The sequence below is a fragment of the Thunnus maccoyii genome, chromosome 15 (genome assembly GCF_910596095.1).
Source record: "Thunnus maccoyii chromosome 15, fThuMac1.1, whole genome shotgun sequence".
In the NCBI taxonomy this organism is placed as follows: domain Eukaryota; kingdom Metazoa; phylum Chordata; class Actinopteri; order Scombriformes; family Scombridae; genus Thunnus; species Thunnus maccoyii.
In genome coordinates this window covers 4,697,613-4,716,570 of record NC_056547.1, presented here as the reverse complement: position 1 = coordinate 4,716,570, position 18,958 = coordinate 4,697,613, and the positions used below count along the sequence as shown (strand labels likewise).

Here is an 18,958-nt window from a genome sequence, read left to right as displayed (position 1 = left end):
TTTGCTGCACCGCTGCTCGACACTCCGCTCAGGCTGATTTCACCTCACTATCTGATACCAAGCTTACTGTTTTCTCTTCGTGCTTCCAGGTAAGTTGCTTAAATTTCATTATAGTCGCAAAATATCCGCATAGATCTTTATTCTGAGGCTTGGAATAAACATATTAATGGCAGTGCGCTTCTCCCGCTGAGCTCTCGCCCCAGAAATTAGTCATACCTGAAAGTAAACTAAGTAATTAATTCTGCTGCAGGGACCAGCGGTCTGTCTGCGAGTTTACAGTCACTTTGTTTTACTTTATATCATTTTTATTCATCATAGCTTGTCATCATATGTTTATTGGAGTATTATTTGGGGATTTTTGTTATTTTGCTGCGATATCAGGCCCATAAAGCATCCTTTTAAACCGCATCATTTGACTAACAGCCCACAGCTCATCTGCGTAAAGGTTACCGTCGGGTGAAATCAAGAGAGAGAGACGCAAAGAAAAGGCTGCGGGGCAGTAATCATCCTCACACGGAATTACCTGACGAGTTGAATATATAGAAGTCTGAGTTCATGCCGGATTTCGAGCACTTCAGATTTTCCTATTCTAGCATGAATCCGGTTCTGGGGGAGAGCGGCTTCCTGGCCCCACAGCAGCAGCACCACCACCAGATGACGGGCCAGACCGATTCCGCCATCCCGGAGCCCGGCTACTTCCTGGGGGACCACGCTGGGTTCGGGCCTGATGGGTTGTCCGGGCTGGACCTGGGCGCCTTGCCACCGTCGGGCCTCGCCTACCTGCACCTGAGCAGCCCCCTGCACCGCGTCCCCCCTGCGGCCACGGCGCTGCGCAACGACCTGGGATCCAACATCAGCGTGCTGAAGACTCTGAACCTGCGCTTCCGCTGCTTTTTGGCCAAAGTGCACGAGCTGGAGCGCAGAAACAAGGTGTTAGAGAAGCAGCTGCAGCAGGCTCTGGAGGATAATAAAGGAGGGGAAGGACACCCGAGGCCCCTGACTAAAGAGATGGGGGTGCAGACTGGATTTATCGGGCCTATCCCAGGCAGGCCGGGCCTCATCCCGCTCCAAAACGCCAACAACCCGGCCTACCTGCCCGGCGGCCTCCTCTCTCCCACCCTGAACCCCCTTCCTCTCTTTGACAACAAACACCTGCTGGGGAGCAACCTGACCCCCTTTACGGATTCAAACTCCAACCTCACCACTTGCGGTTTCTCCATCAGCCCGGCGCTGAGTCCCTCCGACCCCTTCAAACCCATCACCAACATCAACGAGAAATACGCAGATCACACCGGGACAAACACCGACAACACCCTTCCTCCTACTCCCCATCCTCCTCCTCCTCCTCCTCCTCCTCCTCCTCCACGATTCCTCCCCGGGACTATCTGGTCCTTCAACCACACCCGCAGGTTTGGCACCGGGAGGGAGTCGTGCGTCACGGGCCCCGGAGTCTCCTGGACGCACCCGGACGGTGTCGGGGTGCAGATCGACACCATCACACCGGAGATCAGGGCTCTGTACAACGTGCTGGCCAAGGTGAAGAGAGAAAGAGACGAGTACAAGAGAAGGTAAGGATGGTTTAAAGACATCTTCATCAGCAGGATGGAGCATGTTGAATGTTGAACATGACTGGAGACCTGAAGCATTCATAAATTATCTCTAAAACAGACAATTTGGCTGATTAATATGTTTTGCCATTATTATTTTCAGGGTGGAGAAGTTTGTAGAGCTTCATTCTGTCAGAGTGAGCAACTTCTTAATGACAGATGTCCCAGGTCTGCCACAATAACAATAGTTCTCCAATATTAATATATGTCAAGATATGACAAATACACAGTATGCAAAACCACGTGATTCAATGCTTTACATCACAAAAAAAACCTCTTCACATGTGTAAATTATTAAAAATGCGTTTTTAATTAGTTAAAATAGTTTGCCAGAAATGATTTATTTAAACAACATAATTTTGTAAAACAGTGTGATAATTTGATAATTCTCACCATCCAGTTTCCCCCAAACCCAAAATATTGGCCTGAACAAGGATGACTCACCACACAGCATCAGAGACAGAGATGAATTTATTAACACAAATATCACAACAAAACAATCAGTGGCAATAAAATAGTTATTAGTCATTAATGATTAAGTTTAATATCTATAACCAACTGATGTGTGTGTAAAGATGTAGCATGTGTGTGTTTGTTGTGTCCAATAAGTGTGAAGATTCAGTTTTCCACTGCAAAAAATAAATAAAATAAAGCACTTTGACTGAATTCTATAATATTATTATGGATGGTTTGACGCATCAAGGAGAAAGATCAGAGAAATGTTGACTTAAGTGGCCATAAAAAATAATTGCATTAAGCAGAGTATGTTCAGGCCCAGCCAGGTTCTGTTCTGGCAGACTGAAGTATTGATTTCTGTTGCAGAGACTCACTGTCACCTGCAGCACCTCACATCTAATCTAATCTCTTTAATGTAAATTAAATAACGCCTCAATCTGGTTAATTATGCAGTTTGTTTGGAGGAAATTATCTTTACATTCTGTCAGGGCTGCAACAATTAGTCAATTAATCCATTAGTTGATTGACAGAACACTTTTTTTGATAGTTTTTTAAGCAAAAATGCCCCGAAATTCTCAGTTTCAAGCTTATTTAACGAGTATTTTCTGCTTTTCTTTTGTTATTATACGATTATAAACTGAATATCTTTAACTTTTCACTGTTGAGCGAACAACACAAGATTGTACAACACATATTTAAAGGAGATTATAATAGATATGATGCATCATAATGAAAATACAATTAGTTGCAGCCTCATATTCTTTACAATAAACTTAATGGATAATAACTAATAGCACAGATCTACATTAGTTTCTGTTTCACAATGTGCTGCATCTCAGCTCTGAAGGTTTTAATCAATAATCTTTCTGAACAGCTGAAACTTGATGCTGATGCACAGCTGAGTGATGTGTTGATCAGAGTTACTGCTGAAGCAGCAATCACTTAACTCTCTCTGGATGTATTATTGTAAATCAATAAGCAGGACGGCGTTCTGGCAACATTTGCTTTAAAGGATTTTTCTTCTTTTTTTTTTACATTAAATGACATTTATTTGGCAGACGCTTTTGCCCAAAGTGACTCACAATAAGTGCACTAAAACCTGATGGGGGTTTAAGATTTGCTGAATTTGCTGAGCTGCAGCACTTTTCCTCCGAACACTAAATAAATGTATTAATTAAAAAAATCCACAAGGACAAGAGTGCAGCTCTTTTTGCATCCATATGATGAAGAACTATGATTTGTCAGGTATTTTAACTCAACAGATTATCCCAAAACTGCACAAAATGACATATACAATCATATTTTATTGATACTACTAATTCAGATCATTTTTTTAAGCTACATTAGTAACTTCCTGTATGTGATAATAAAAAGTAAAACACCTGCACAGCTACAACTTTGATAAATATATAACATTTAGCTCTATGAAAACCTCAGAGACGTCTATAACTTGTTCTTAGTAAGTTATTTGATAGATAGATAGCAGGATGCTACAAACAAACACAACAAACAAAAAGCTTAATTTGCAGCTTTTATTTTGTATTCAGACAAACGTATGTAGAAAAATTAGTCATCTGTAACCTATTATCTCTGTAAAGATGTTTGCTTAGCAGGCAGTTTTTGTCCAGCTCTGACCTGCTTCACACTAACACACACACTAACACACACACACACTAACACACAAACACACACACACTGACACACAGTGGTCCACTGCTGTGTTATGCTAAAAAACACTGACCTCATTGCTTTGGGCTTCAGCCTGCTGAGGCAGGACGCCACTGCAAGACAAACCTTCCAGTCACATCGATTTCAGAACCAGCTGGATGTTTCACTGAATGGCAACGACTCGCTCTGACCTGTGTGATGTTCACAAACTGCTTAGCGTTTACATTTTACTGTTGCACTAAACAGTGTTTTAGTTGTTTGCTTTTAAAGCTATGAAACTAAGGGTCAGGAGAGGAAAAGTTTGAATGTTTTTGCCAGTTAGATTGTATTTTGTGCGAATTTTGTGTCCTTAATGTGATGTGTGTACATCGATTTGATGGTTTTATTTGGTGGAGTTTTTCTTTCACAGCATAGAGTTGTGAATAAGGAGTTATTTCAGGTGTCCAGTCATCTGTATGTAATGTATTGGTCATTTTCCTACATAGACAGACAGTTGAAGCACTTCCAGGTTTGGATGGACATGAATTAGGAAATATCAGGTTCATTGATTGAAAAGTTGAAGGTACAAACCTGTGGACATAAAGAAACCTTTAAGACACATGTTAACTACAGTTCCCAGGATGCATTCCGGTTAGAAACATCCAATCACAAAGCTTAAAATTCTGTTTCATGTACTGCTAAAGATCACAGTTTAGTTCTGGACGACTTCGACGACTATGCTGCAGTGTGTTTTGTTTTTCTTTGCGATGACAAAGCGTTGCAAGTTTACTGCAGCTCTGATTCATGCCTGTGATTGGTTTCGTCTCCATAGCAACAGCAGCTAAGGCTCATGGGTATTGCAGTTTTTAGAGCCATGCACCATACTTCAAGAGTGAAACAGTTACATTTAACGGCCATAATATAAACTTTTAGAAACACTGAGGGCTCTGGCACACCCTCAGATAATTTGATCAGAATTTTTTTTAAATTATTTTGATTTTTTAATGTTTTATTTATTCAGTTACATGTTCAGTTATACATTCTAAGTAAGTTTTAGTTCCCACCATGAAGGTTTAAATGTCTCAAAGCTCTTTCTGACCTTTTTTGCAGGCAAAAAGTCGTCAAATTTAAAGATCTCCTCCCATCATTTTTAAAGACAAACCTAAATACTCTGTTAGGAAGAATAATTGGTGTGTGTTCAATTACATCTAGTCCTTCTCCCTGATTGAAAAAACCAGAGGAGAGGAGACTTTAAAGCTTTTGAATCTAAAAATACTGGAATCAACTTGGAAAATATACCCATCAGTTTTAAACACTAGAATTTAAACTTCCCTCAGGTATTTTTTTTTTTTTACATTTGAGAGCAGTAAGAGCACCTTAAACACACTTCTTCTTCTCTCTGAAAATGTTCTGACTTTTGCTACAACTTACAAAAAAAGACTCAACTTTTTTATTTTTGTGCAGCTGATACACATTTTTGTACAAACTATAGAGAGTGTTCTGGGTTAAAGTTGACCCATATTTATTAAAAAAAATCAAATAAATGCTCAAAAGTGATGCATTCTGGGTACACATTCACTGAAATCCTGATGGCTGTTTTATGTTACATAGGATCATAATATAGTGTGACTGTGAATGTTTTTTCTCCATAAACAAATAGTGTAAAACCTGATAAACACTCATTTATTAATGACTGATGAGGTATTTATGTATGAAAGATACATTTGTGGTTCGGAGAATAATCACGAAGGGATACTTTGAAGGGTCAGAATATCAACAGTATGTAAGGGGTTAAAAACATCTTCAGACGTTAATCTGAGGAGGAGTTTAAAGGTGTTTTTGTTGTTTTGTTTTCTCTGTGAGCGTTTGAAGGGATTATCTGTCTGAGTGAAAGTTTAACCTGAGCTGTTGTTGTTTTTTATCACCATCCTGCTGTTCTCTCCTTTCTCCTTTTCCCTCCTTCTCTCTTTCATTTTCCTCTTCTTCCTTTTTTGTTTCTCTCTCTCTCTCTCCCCTCCTCCTCCTCCTCCTCCTCCTCCTCCTCCCTGCTGGGTGGTTTTGTCCTGGTACCTGCAATGCAGCACTGGCCTGTGACCGCCAACAGTGATGTCACCCAGTCTGCCGTCTCTCTCTCTCTCTGTCTCCATTTCTATCTCTTACCCTCTGCCTCCCCTCTCTCACTTTCTCTCCTCTCGTTTCTCCCTCTCCACTTTAATGCTCTCTCTCTCTTTCTTCTTTGTTGGTTTGCTGCCGTCCCTGTTGACTCCTCTTCCATCTACGTCCTTCTGTGTCTCTCCTCACCCCCTTTTCTTTCACTCTCTCACACATGCCCGCTCCTCATTTCAGCCCCCCCTCCTCTCTCCCCCCCCCCCCCCCCCCCCCCCCGTCCCATGTGAGCCTCTGCAGCGTCAGACAGGCGCTGACATCATCATTAACATCGTCATCCCTGAGTCACGCCACTCCAATCAACCCCTGCAGATTTTTGTTCTCTTTCTTTCTCAGTTTACGATGATTCATTTCAATTAAGCTTTATTGTTTCAATGTTTTTGACATTTCCGAAAACATGTCGCCAAAAAAGTATGTGGAAACCTGAACTTTACAGCCACATGTGATAATCTGCTGCTATTGTTACAGCCTCTAAAGTGAGCGACTATCTTGCCCATGTTTTTACTTACGGGTTCGGGTCTGATTGCAGATAATTGTGGGTCGATCCTGATACAGAGCTTTGCTGGTGCAGGTTTGCAAAACTGAACCCTTGAAAGCTTCTGGTTCCAGATGGGGGCTGTTGGCTGTGATTGGTCAAACAGATGTGTCTTCACACAACAACACAGCATTTCTATGTGTACATCAGAAAGGGGAGCACATTTTGTACTCTGCAAACATTACATCCAATCCAGTTCATCCTGGAGGTTTTGGATGGGGTTGAGGTCAGAACTCTGTGCAGCTCAGTCAGGTTCTTCCACTCTAAACTGGGAAAAACATTTTCAATTTCTATTCGGTCAGCAGAATCTCTTTCTGTCTTCAGAAATCACTTGAAGACCTACAGCACCTTTTCCAAGAGCACCTACTCACCTATATGCTCTTTCTTTATCTCTCGATCCTTCTCTAGCTCCTTCACAAGAAAAAAAAAAATCAACTTCATCTTGCACCTGCAGCCTTGTGGCACTTACGCCAGGTGGGACATGAAACTGAGTGCTGAGACGATTCTTCTCAAAGGCATCTGGAGTTTGGATTGTGCCTCATTTGTACGTTGCTTTGGACAAAAGCATCTGTCAGATTGATAAATGTATTTCTTTATGAAGCTGGTTTTGTGCATTGTCATGTTAAAACGGAAAAGGGCATCACCAAAAGCTGTAAGCATATTATTGTCACCGTGTGCTGCAGCATTAAGAGTTTCCCTTAATCAGATCTAAGGGGTTTACCAGGGAAAAACAAGCCCAGGTTTGTCCACATACTTTTGTCCATATAGTGTGAACATGCACGTGCATTGTCTCCACATGCTTAAACGCTCACTGTACTATTAATAGAGAACAGAGGCAAATGTCAGCTCTCTCATCTTACCGATATCACCTCCTATTATAGATGACGTGAAGGTGCAGTGAGTCCCAGTGTGTGTGTGTGTGTGTGTGTGTGTGTGTGTGTGTGTGTGTGGAATGATAATAGAGTAAGAGAGATCTCACCTTGTGTAAAGATACAAGAAGGCCACCCGGGTTGCTTATTGGCAGTGATACTAGCTCACTGTTGTTTTTACCTCCCTCTGCAGGCCTTAAACACACCTGCTGCAGCCACACAGGAGTCGTGACTTATTTTGCCTCCTGATAGCTTTTTTTGCAGCTGTGAGGAAAGAGAAGTTAACACAGGGAGAGCTCTATGTAGCCTCAAAAAGTCAAAAAAACATTATATACATTTCATACCATTGCTAGAAAAACATCTCTCAAGTGTTTAGATTGATTTCTCCTGTTTCTCCAGGAAGCTGTTGGTTTCAGTTCAGTATGCTGAGTCTTGCTTGAGATCGATGATCCATCACAATGTCATTATTTTTCTTGCGGTCAGAGTTTTGTTGTTGTGTGATGGTGCAAGCAAAAAAAAAAGTTATTCCTCTTTGTTAAGTTGAGATTTGAAAAGTTGGCTGTCGACTCAGCAAAGGGATAGCTTGACATTTATGGAGAAATATGTTTCTTCGCTTTCTAATCGAGACTTGGATGAGAAGATTGAAACCGCTACTGTACGCTTTGTACTGTGAGTATAAAGCTAGAGCCAGGAGGAAATTAATTAATTCATTCAACACTTCTAAAGCTCACTAATGAACACCTGATACCTTGTTTGTTAATGATGTAGTTTATAAGTGAATAACATACTGTAACTGTAGCACATAAGGTGACATACAGGTGAAAACAAACCAGAAACAACATTAATTCATGAGATTTGAACATGTTTGTAGGTGTATTTATGAAGTTTGCACAGAGCCAGGTCAGCTGTTTCCATCTGATTTTAACCTCTATGCTACGCTAAGCAAACATCCTAAAATCATTAAATTGTATTAACTGGGAAATCTTTAGTGGACCAGCTGCTCCGTACCAGTCGAACATATCGACAGCCGGCCGCATCACTGCAGAGCCACGTGTTGAGACTGACAAACAGATCTTGAGTAGCAAGGACATCAGCTGTGACAGTGTGACACTCTCTGTCTCTCTGCAGTCTCTCTGTTCAGGAGGATCATATCTGCAGCTCAGATAACACCATAATCCTGATTTTATTTCCTCTCATACATGCCTGATCACCAGTATAACCAGTAGAAATCAGCCTGGAGTCAAACTGCAACGTTAATGTGATTGTAGCTGAACAATTGAATTGGAAATTGTCTCTGTTGACATGGAGCTAATTTGAATCGAGGTCATCCGCCAGAGACATGAAGTCTTCATTTTAGAGCTACAGCTGCTCGGAGGAGTCGAGTCTGTATGAAGGACAAACGGATCATAAAGACGACAGCAGCAACAATTACTCAACTAATCAATTAGTTGATTAACAGAAAATTAATTGCCAGCTGTTTTGATAATCATTTAATCATTTTGAGTCTTTTTTTTTTTAGAAACAATGTCCAAATTCTCTGATTTCAGCTTCTTAAATGTGAATATTTTCTAGTTTTTAATCTTCTATGACAGTAAACTGAATATCTTTGGGTTATTGATTGTTGGTCAGAACAAAACAAGACATTTGGAAACACTGATCAACATTTTTTTTTGCCATTTTTAGATATTTTATAAACCAAACTACTAATAGATTAATCAAGTAAATAATCGGCAGATTAACTGATAAATTAAATAATCGTTTGTTGCTGCTCTAAAGGATTTGAACCTTTTCTTTGTCATATATGATAGTAAACTTGATATCTTTGGGTTTTGGACTGTTAGTCCGACAATTTGAAGGAGACTTTGAATGCATTGATGTTTTAATACTGGAGTGACCGATCGATTTACCTATCGCTATGAGTTCATATTTGTATTAGACATTAAATATTGATCATGTTACAGCATATGTTAAATCCTTCCAAATGAGATGAGGTGTGATTCAGTCCTGCAGTGTACAGTATGTGCAACTTCTGTCTCTGCTGTCTATTTATTTTTATCTTCTCTCCATAGTGACTGAGTAAGTGTTGCAGTGTGATGTTCATGCTCTACGTGCACGCCTCATGTTCTCTCCTTATGTAACACATGCTGAGTAATACTAGAGGTGGTGAGAGGAGCCTTGATGCTGTGTGACAGTGTAGGTCAGTCAGGTAACAGTGGTGGGTTCACGGCTGCAACTAATGATTATTTTCATTATCGGTTGGTTATTTTCTTGATTAATCGTTCAAAATGTGAGAAAATAGTGAAAAATGCCCGTTATAATGTCTTAGAAACGGTCTTCAAATGTTTTGTTTTGCCTGACAAAAAGTCCAGAATCCAAAGATATTCAGTTTACTATCATATTAGACAAAGAAAAGCTTCATATCCTCACATTTGAGAAGCTACGACCAGCAAATATTTGGCATTTTTCTGGAAAAAATGACTAAAATGATTATTTGATTAATTGACTAATTGTTGCTTCTCAAAGTGCGTTTAAACCTACAAAAACAGGCTGAATCTTAACTCACCTCTGAAAATAAGGCAAGTTGCTGAGGTTGTAACTGTCTGACAACCAAATTATAATCACTGATCCAATCAGTGTCAAGCTAAAAAATAAAAAAATACCCAATAAAACAACTAGAACTACAACTAAAGATAAAAATATCAATTGACAATCAAATATAAAGGCATAAATAGTCCAGCAAGTTGGCAGTTTGAATCCTGGAAATATCTGGAATAAAATTTGGCTGAAGAGTCAAAATCTGGAGCTTGTTGTTGTGGAAATATGTCGATGTATGAATGTGATGAAGATGCAGCAAACCTCATAAATACATGTTAAAAAATATGAATACAAAATATTGTGCAGCTCCAGCAGAGACGTTCATCATATTATTGTTAAAAAAAGATTTTCTGCTCCATACTGCTGATTTATTCTACATACTATAATTCTCTGTATATCATTTCATTCATACTCGTTATGTTTTTGTGTGTTTGTAGATGGGAGGAAGAGTACACAGCCAGAATAGATCTGCAGGACAAGGTGGTTGAACTGGAGGAGGTAATACTGTTACTGCAACCTACACACACACACACACACTAACCCTAACCATAACCCTAACCCTAACCCTAACCCTAACCCTGACCATAACCCTCACCCTAACCCAAACCCAAACCATAACCCTAACCCAAACCCTTACATTCATTTCCTGGAGACTTACTCTGACCCTAAACTTAACCACTGACCCAAAACTCCACTTTTTGGGGGGCACGGCTTTTGTCGACAATTGGACAAGCCATCTTCAATCAACTGGTCTTAAGTCTGTGTCCACGAAAATGGCTTAAGTCATACCGACACACAAACAAAAATTAACTATATCCAATAATATTCAGTATTTACTTCACTTATTTGACTTTATTCAGCTTTTCTCACCTACATCTAGTTCTTCTTCCTCTTCATAACAACAAATAATGTTAGAAATGATGAACTACATTCTCTTTGTGCTACAGAGTTTATGGGAGATATGAAACAAATACCCTTTTATCTATTGCAAAAAACATTTTCATATGAATACAGTAAATTATTGCTAATTGTTGATTAAAGTTGAGTACAAGTCTGATCAGATTTTATAGGTTTGACAGGAAAGAACATCCGTAAACCTCCTGATGGTAAAATTAACAACACAGATGTATGAATCTGCAGAACTACTACTGTCATTTATTATCAGAAACTCATCTATATGAATAACTTCCTACTACTGTGTGTGTGTGTCTGTGTGTGTTTTTGCAGGATCTGCAGGAGAGCGAGGTGTGTCAGGATGAACTCGCTCTCAGGGTGAAGCAGCTGAAAGCTGAGCTTGTTCTCTTCAAAGGACTCGTCAGCAACGTGAGTCTGTTCTGAGCTGTGTTCAACTTTATTTTTTTGTATTTAAGCAAGTAGGAAAAATATTTTGAAATTGGCCTCAAATCTAGTTTAGAATTCCTCTTTTTTGATTGTTTTTTTTTTATATAAAAATAGATTTTTATTCATTGAAATCTTTTTATTTTCATGCATTCAAATCCATTTTTACAAGCTGTCATCATTAGATAATTAAAAATGTTCTGACAAAGTATTTACTGATAATTTATTGTTTGCCGTCATGACTCAGCAAGATGTTCAGCTGGCATGAAGAACATTTATCAATCTGTCAGTTACCCATCATTGATGACCCTACACCAAAACAGGACTAGATTATTTAAAGGATAATATCTCTATATTTTTGTTATTGTAAACAAATCTCATTTACAGAGTATTGTCTGTGTATCCATAGCCTGATATATCTTATTCCTCTGTGCCGTGGACCTCCGTTGTTGTCTAAAAAATATTAAAAACACATCAATGAGCCACACTGCTGCACTGGGTGACACATGTTCCTTCATTATGAAGAGTTTGGTCACGTTAGTTTGTTCAAAAACGGCTCCAAAGACTAATAACAGCATCACATTTTCAGTCTCCAGAGAGTAGTTCTGTGTAAGGCACTGAGCATGTGCTTTGCTAGCTTGTTCTGCTACATATAACACACACAATACTTAGGATCAATTCAATTTATTGTTGGTTTGGTTCTGAACATGAGATTTGTTGACAGTAAGAAAAATATAGAAAATTGCCAGCAAATCCTTTAACTAAATGTAAAAAGATGAAAAATCTTCCCTGTCTGTCCATCAGAACCTGTCAGATCTGGACAGTAAGATCCAGGAAAAGGCCATGAAGGTTGACATGGATATCTGTCGCCGCATCGACATCACCGCCCGCCTCTGTGATGTCGCCCAGCAGAGAAACTGTGAGGACATGATTAACATCTACCAGGTATGTCTGTGACGATAAAATACCTTCAACAAATCATCCACCTTCACCTTTAAATAAACAAACCTTTCTCCTCCCAGCAGGTGGCCACGCCCCCCTCCACCTTGAACCGCCGGGCCAGGAAACACAGCGGCCAGTCAGCGAAGAATGGGAACGGGGACGGAGACGAACTGAGCATGTCTGAGAGCGAGGGAGGCGGGGCTAAAGACGAGGAGTCGTGCAGCTCGTCGGCCAATCAGATCAACGAGCAGATGCAGAGGATGCTGAATCAGCTGTAGGTAGTTTTTTTAAATCTTTAATGATGTTTAAAGAAACTTGTGTTAAATCATCATGTAGTTGACATGTCTGATGTGTGTGTGTGTGTGTGTGTGTGTATGTGTGTGTGTGTGTGTGTGTGTGTATGTGTGTGTGTGTGTGTGTGTGTGTGTATGTGTGTGTGTGTGTGTGTTCTGTGCAGTAGGGAGTGTGAGTTTGAGGATGACTGTGACAGCTTGGCCTGGGAGGAAACGGAGGAAACTCTTCTTCTGTGGGAGGATTTTCCTGGATACTCACTGGGAGTGGAAACACAGGGAGAGGTACGACTACACACACACACACACACACACACACACACACACACTCACACTCACACACACACACACTCACACACACACACACCACAAACACACACACACACACACACACACACACACACACACACACACACTCTTTCATATCTATCTTATGTTCTTACAAAGAGAAAAAACTAAGTGTCTCTTTACCCAAATTCCAAAAAAACATTCTCAAACTGTCAGATTATTTTGGTTTATCTGCTGAAGTGCTGAGATATCAATTTATAAAGATTTGCTTAGAGCATAAAAATTATTAGACAAAACTCACTGCATGGATAGAAAATGTCTTCTTGTAATTTGCGTGAATTGAGCCTTTTATGATATTATCTCGGAGTAATATTGCAACTAATACTTATTTTCATTATAAATTAATCTTTAGTTGTAGTTTTTTGTTTTGTGAGATTAACTGACTAATAAGTTAATTAATGAAAAGCAGCAAAAAGGCTTTGAAATGATTTGAAAATGAGAAGCACTTTAAAATCAGTTGTGCATCTCACAGGAAGCCAGTAGAGGGATTTTAGTCAGAGGGTGAGATGTAGTGGCTGCAGTGTTTGGAACCAGTATTAGATGTTTGATCAGGTTCTTAGGAAGACCAGTGAGATGACTATTGTCACTTTTCTTTCAGTTGTAAAAGGTCACTTTAGTGGCATTTTGAATGTGTCCTTCAAAATTTAAATTACTGACATAATAAATCCAGAATTATCCAAAGAAGGCACCAGTATAGAGAGCCGAGGTCATGACATCACGTCAGGGGCCTCTGTTACAATAACTTCTGTAACTCACTGAGCATTTTTTTCATGTTGCTCCTGGAGTTTATTTTTCATATTCTAAGACAACTCAGCATCCGACACAGCGCTTGCTTTTAGTAGTTGAGACTTTGCCATTTCAACAAGGTTAAATGATTTTTTTTTTGTATTAAAAAAAACAAAAATTACAGCTCCCATAAAAAAATTTTGGCATCATTTGTACTCATACCGTCATAACTTATCATCCATATCCATAAAATTCACAAACAAATGTATGTTTCATGAGAAAATATGAAATACATATTGAATAAACAACTATATTAGATAATTTTTTGTTTTTTTAATTTAACATGTATCCATGTGTTTCAAGGCTGAGTTTTTAGTTATTTAAACCATAGTTGTTGTTTTTTTACTTCTGAGCAGAATCTGGAAATTCCAGTTTCACCTCGACTGAAAAGCAGATCTCATCAAAAGTATATCTGCAGGCTAAATCGATAGTGAGGAGTTAGAGCAGCTTTAGATGTAACATCACGGCCATCAGATCGTGTGTCATAGAGAGGCTGCAGTCATCAGCAGCGTTTCCTGCAGTGTCCCCCCATCCAGCTACGTACGGATCTAGTTTCCCAGCGTCAGGGAAGCCACCGGTCTTTCCTGTCAGTTTGACTTTGCCCCACTTATCTGAAATGACCTGTTCTTAGTCTGTTATGACATTTAACTACAGCAGCCTGTTGTTTGTGAGTTCAGTCCTGATGATGAAGGACGGCTGCTGTCTATCCTGGTGATCTGAAATCTGTTTTTAACAAAGCTCAGAGAGGTTAACGACTGGATTAATGAAGAGCTGAAAGAAGCTACAGGGAAACATACAGAGATTACACACACTCACACTCACGTGTTTTCACATTTCTTGATCGGCTACATCGCTATCTCAGTCTCTCTCCTCTGCTCCGCTGTTGTCTATCAGCAGGTCTCAACGAGGGGAGTCACATCCACCTGCTACATGACGCACATTTCCTAATTTGGACATCACTCCTGGAGCTACTGCCACTTGAATTTTCTAAAATTAAAAGCATGATAAAAATAAAAACAGGATTTTTAAGCCTCTTTCCACTTTTAATTGAATACAAATACAAATAATTTTGCTGCCTCAACAAATACAGATACAAATACAAATACTGGGCCCTCTGCACATCCCTAGTGGGCAGGTTCTTGCATCTCTTTCACTCTTAAAAAAGCTCTGAGTGCTGAAATTATAAATGGATTTATCAAAATGTATCCTCAATAAATGTGATAAAATGATTCATCAAGGAAAACTCCCAAATTTTCAATGGTTCCAGCTTCTTTAAAATGTTCTGCTGTTGTGTTACATTATCTCTGTCCCCCCCCCCCCCCCCCCCCCCCCCCTCCCCCATCCAAAATGTTTAAATTGTCTCTTTCTTTCTTTCTTTCCCACACTGATAAACACTCTCTTCATCCAGCTGCAGCAGCAGGAGGAATCCATCGAGAAGGTGATTAATGACACGGAGTCTCTGTTCAAATCCAGAGAGAAAGAATACCAGGACACCATCGGCCAGATAGAGGTGAGACCTTCTGTGTTTAGGTATTGTGTTCAAGGTATTATAGTGGTATAAGTAGTTGTAGAAAGAACTGTTCCCAAGTAGTTATAGTAGTCGTGTTAATGGGAGTAATTATAAATAATAATACCAGTTTTATTGATATTTTTTCATGTTTTCTGTCCTGATCAGTTGGAATTGGCTACAGCCAAGAGTGACATGAACCGTCACCTGCACGAGTACATGGAGATGTGCTCAATGAAGAGAGGCCTGGACGTCCAGATGGAGACCTGCAGGAGACTCATCACACAGAGCGGAGAAAGGTAACACACACACACAAACACACACACACACACACCTAATCATAATTGTTTGTGTTGACTTATGGTTGGTTTGGATTTGCTAATATACACTTAGTTTCCAGTTTATTAGGTTAAAACTAATTAAAGCTAATGTAGTCTAATACAGCAGCCCTGCAATAAATCATCCATGAAGGTTATAATGTCCAGTTCCTTAAAATTGTTTAGAGAGTTGTTGATTGAACTTCGTGGTCCGAGGGCTGTTTCTAATGTTTAGTAGATCCTCTACCCCTGATATAAATGGTGTGAACAAAATACTTCTCAGTGTAACACAAATATAAAACAGCACCACAAACTACAGCCTCCATAATGACCGCAGAGTTGAATCACTTCATGAAAACAGTTTCAACAAACAGACAACATTATGACCTTCATGGAGGTGAGAGTTACTGCAGGATCTACCGAATAAACTGGTGAAAGAATGTATTTACACATTACAAAGTGCTTTAGAGACACATGTTTGCTCAGCTGATTTCCAGCAGGAGATTATTCCAGAGTTTTGGAGCAATGACGGCAAATATCCAACCAGCTTCTGTCTGTAGCTGAACAACAACCAGTGAGCACACAAGCAGGAGTGTGTAGAGAGAGACGGGTTGACCCCAGTGTGTGCCTCCATGTTATTATTATTATTATTATTATTATTATTATTATTATTATTATTATCATTATTATTATCATTATTATTATTATTATTATTATTACATTTGAGACACAAAGCTTAGAATCAGTTTTTATGAAGGATTCATTTCTTGAAGATCTTTTTAAGTTTAAGTTAAACCAGGTTTTCAAAGATGGACGGATTTATCTAAAGCTGAAACAATTAGTCAACAGGAAATTAATAACTACTTAGATTATCTATAAAAGTTATAAGTCAGTTTTCAAAAAAAAAAAAGCCAGAAATACAACAACTTCATGTTCAGTTTTGGTTCTAAATGTGGATGTTTTCTGGTTTTCTTAGTCGTATACAATAAAAAACACATTACCTTGTAACCTGGGAACTGTGTTAAATATTTTTTGCTATATTCTGATGTTTTTTAGACCAAATGATTTATTGAGAAAGTCTGCGTCTTAAAACATCAAAAAATAAAATGTAAAGGCCACAGATAATGAAAACGAAGTAAAAAAGATGCAACATGTTGGAAAGTTTGAACCAACAGAGAACAGTGCAGCTTTCTGTCCTTTCAGGTTCTTTCTCTCTCTCTCTCTCTCTCTCTCTCTCTCCCTGTACAGGAAGTCCCCGTCTCTCATCACACTGAACGACTCCGACAGCGAGGAGAAGGAGAGGAAGAAGCCGTCTCTCGCCACCGACTCTGACAGCGATTCTTACTTCGAAGCCAACGCCGCCATCCCTCCTCTGACCTGGAGGAAGCCCTAACACACACTGTTACACACACACACACACACACACACACACATCCTGCTGGTCGTCATGCCAACGCTCTTGTTATCCTCTAGTGCTGTCTTCATTATTCTGAAATCAGAGCCAGCAGATGTCATGAGTCTTTTCTTGATCTTTAAGCTTCTCTGAGAGCAACCAGTCTGATGTTGTTTGATCATTTTCACCGACTCAGTCAACATGACAGCAGGTGAATTAGAGCAAAAGGTGTCTGACCAGGTGTTTGAAACAGACTTCAATCTGTTTCAGGTGGCGGGAAAGTTACACCATCTTACCTAATAAAACCCCATAATCTGCTTGCAAAGCTTGTATAGAAAAAGAAGCAAGTTAAGGGCACTGGTGGAAAGATAAGACGCTTCATCAGAAAAAAAAAAAGCAAGAATAAATCTTCACTGTGTGTTGCTGCTGCCCTCCGGTGGTCTTCAGCTGTAACTACACCTCAGTGAAGGTCAACCAGAACAAAATGGCACTTTAAAAAGACACATTCACTCAGTTTTTTGTTTTTTTTTTTGCCTTTGATGTTCCTGAGAGATGAGATTAACAGGATGCATTTTATTTTTTAGTTTGCACATGTATCTTGCTCTTTAGCGCAGGAGCTAATTCTTTTTCTGCACAGTTTCTGTAATAATGCCTGTCAGCTGCAGGTCCAGACAGAGGACAGAAGAGCAGTGTAAATGCACGAAGAAATAGTTTGCACATAGACTGTCATGTAGTGGTTAAAAGTGATTGTATGAACAGTTATTTCCACTTATTTATTGCAATAAAGTGCTTGCTATTTTTCTTTTTATTCTATTCCATATTTTATTTTATGATTTTACAAAATATAACAAGCATAGTAGAAGTTAAGTTCATAAAATATAAATTGCCTGATAACCATTTTTTTCTGGGACTTTACTACAGGTACAGGAACTATAAGATGACAAGTCCTCCATCTATCTACGCCCAAACTGCCTTAAAGATATCCAGTACTTGAGAAAAATGACACCTTCTGATTTAAAAAAAAAAGAACAGTTTTCCTGCATCTGAAACGCCAAAGCTACCACTAAGGACGCTGAAGTCATGTCCTCGGTATTGTTTATGGGAATATTTTAATCAGTTTTGAGGTGTTTTTTTTGTTGTACAATTACAAATTACACATGTTGGATTTTTAAAAGGCTGATTCTGATATTCTTTAGGGTCAATATCTTTAAATGTGACTGTCTTTATTGTTAAAAATTAAGTGAAATTACACTAAAAAGTTAAATTTAGTTAAATTCCGAGAAATGTGGACTAAATATAATGTGAACATTTTTAATTACCGACTTTTAGGGGTCTAACAGGATTGTTCAGTGACCCTGACCACATTCTTAATAATAATCTTATATTGTAGTTAACGCAGACTCAACCCTGACACCATCTGTAAACACTGTTACATCATTTGCATGGAGAAAAGTTACCAAAGGTGCAAGAATTTATACATTTGTTATTTTAAACAGTTTTCACAGAGTCAGAATCAAAAGCAAAGCCTGAGAAGTTTTTACTGTTTTTTTTTTTCTTTAATTTTCTTTTTCTATTAATTTGGATTTTTTTTTAATTGCAAGTTTTTATTTTATTTTCCGATCTTTACATGTGTCTTGTTTTATTGACCAGTGTGATTTTTAATTGTTTTATTGTTTTTGTTTGTTTTTTGGGTTTATGTATGACCAAACACACAGTCACTTACGGCGTATAAATGAAGTATTTTTATTTGCTAAAATGAGTATAAGAAAAAATCTGTGAATATAGTTTTTAAGATAAATGAACTAATCTTTCAACTGATTTTTCCTCTAAATCTAAAAAAAGGGAAGGTGTCACATTTTTCAAATTTGTTACCAAATTATAGTGGAAGTCAATGGGTTATGAAATAATTACCCTCAAAATCCCACACAGCCCGTTTCATACATTTCTACTGTAAAATGTGTGAACAGATTTGTTTGAAAGGACTCGTCTGAGATTTTGATAGTTGGCATCAACAGAATTATATTAAGAGCTTTTTATTTTTATTTTTATTTAACAAAAATCGAAAAACCTATTTTACGAAATCTTTGTCCTTGAAACCTGTACAGTTTGTAAAGGCTAAATACTGTATCTAATGTATATAATAAGGCTGTGTATAATGCTGA

The 18,958-nt window shown here is 38.7% G+C and overlaps 1 protein-coding gene across 5 annotated transcripts; it reads left to right on the top strand.

Annotated features, from left to right (window-relative positions):
* On the top strand, positions 1 to 18,373 carry iffo1a (intermediate filament family orphan 1a). Of its 5 annotated transcripts, XR_006100191.1 has the most exons (11): positions 1 to 89; positions 424 to 1,568; positions 10,313 to 10,373; positions 11,103 to 11,198; positions 12,018 to 12,158; positions 12,236 to 12,429; positions 12,613 to 12,730; positions 14,988 to 15,089; positions 15,255 to 15,385; positions 16,652 to 17,007; positions 17,718 to 18,373. XR_006100191.1 is itself a non-coding variant. In XM_042435587.1 (10 exons), the coding sequence occupies exons 2-10, from the start codon at positions 595 to 597 to the stop codon at positions 16,794 to 16,796; spliced, it is 1,962 nt and encodes a 653-aa protein (XP_042291521.1). In that variant the 5' UTR covers positions 1 to 89; position 594; the 3' UTR covers positions 16,797 to 17,596. The 5 variants fall into 5 exon arrangements, 4 of the variants coding, with proteins under 4 accessions (XP_042291521.1, XP_042291519.1, XP_042291520.1 ...); XM_042435587.1 differs by lacking the exon at positions 17,718 to 18,373 and having other exon boundaries at positions 594 to 1,568; positions 16,652 to 17,596; XM_042435585.1 differs by lacking the exon at positions 17,718 to 18,373 and having other exon boundaries at positions 12,239 to 12,429; positions 16,652 to 17,596.
* Positions 18,374 to 18,958: the final 585 nt, after the last annotated feature.

What these genes read in the sequence shown, in the direction of transcription:
- iffo1a (XM_042435584.1), top strand. Translation starts at nt 556, where the DNA reads ATGCCGGATTTCGAGCACTTCAGATTTTCCTATTCTAGCATGAATCCG. An exon ending in AGGTGGTTGAACTGGAGGAG is followed by an intron (nt 10,374 to 11,102) that starts GTAATACTGTTA and finishes GTGTTTTTGCAG; the next exon opens with GATCTGCAGGAGAGCGAGGT. An exon ending in ACATGATTAACATCTACCAG is followed by an intron (nt 12,159 to 12,235) that starts GTATGTCTGTGA and finishes TTCTCCTCCCAG; the next exon opens with CAGGTGGCCACGCCCCCCTC.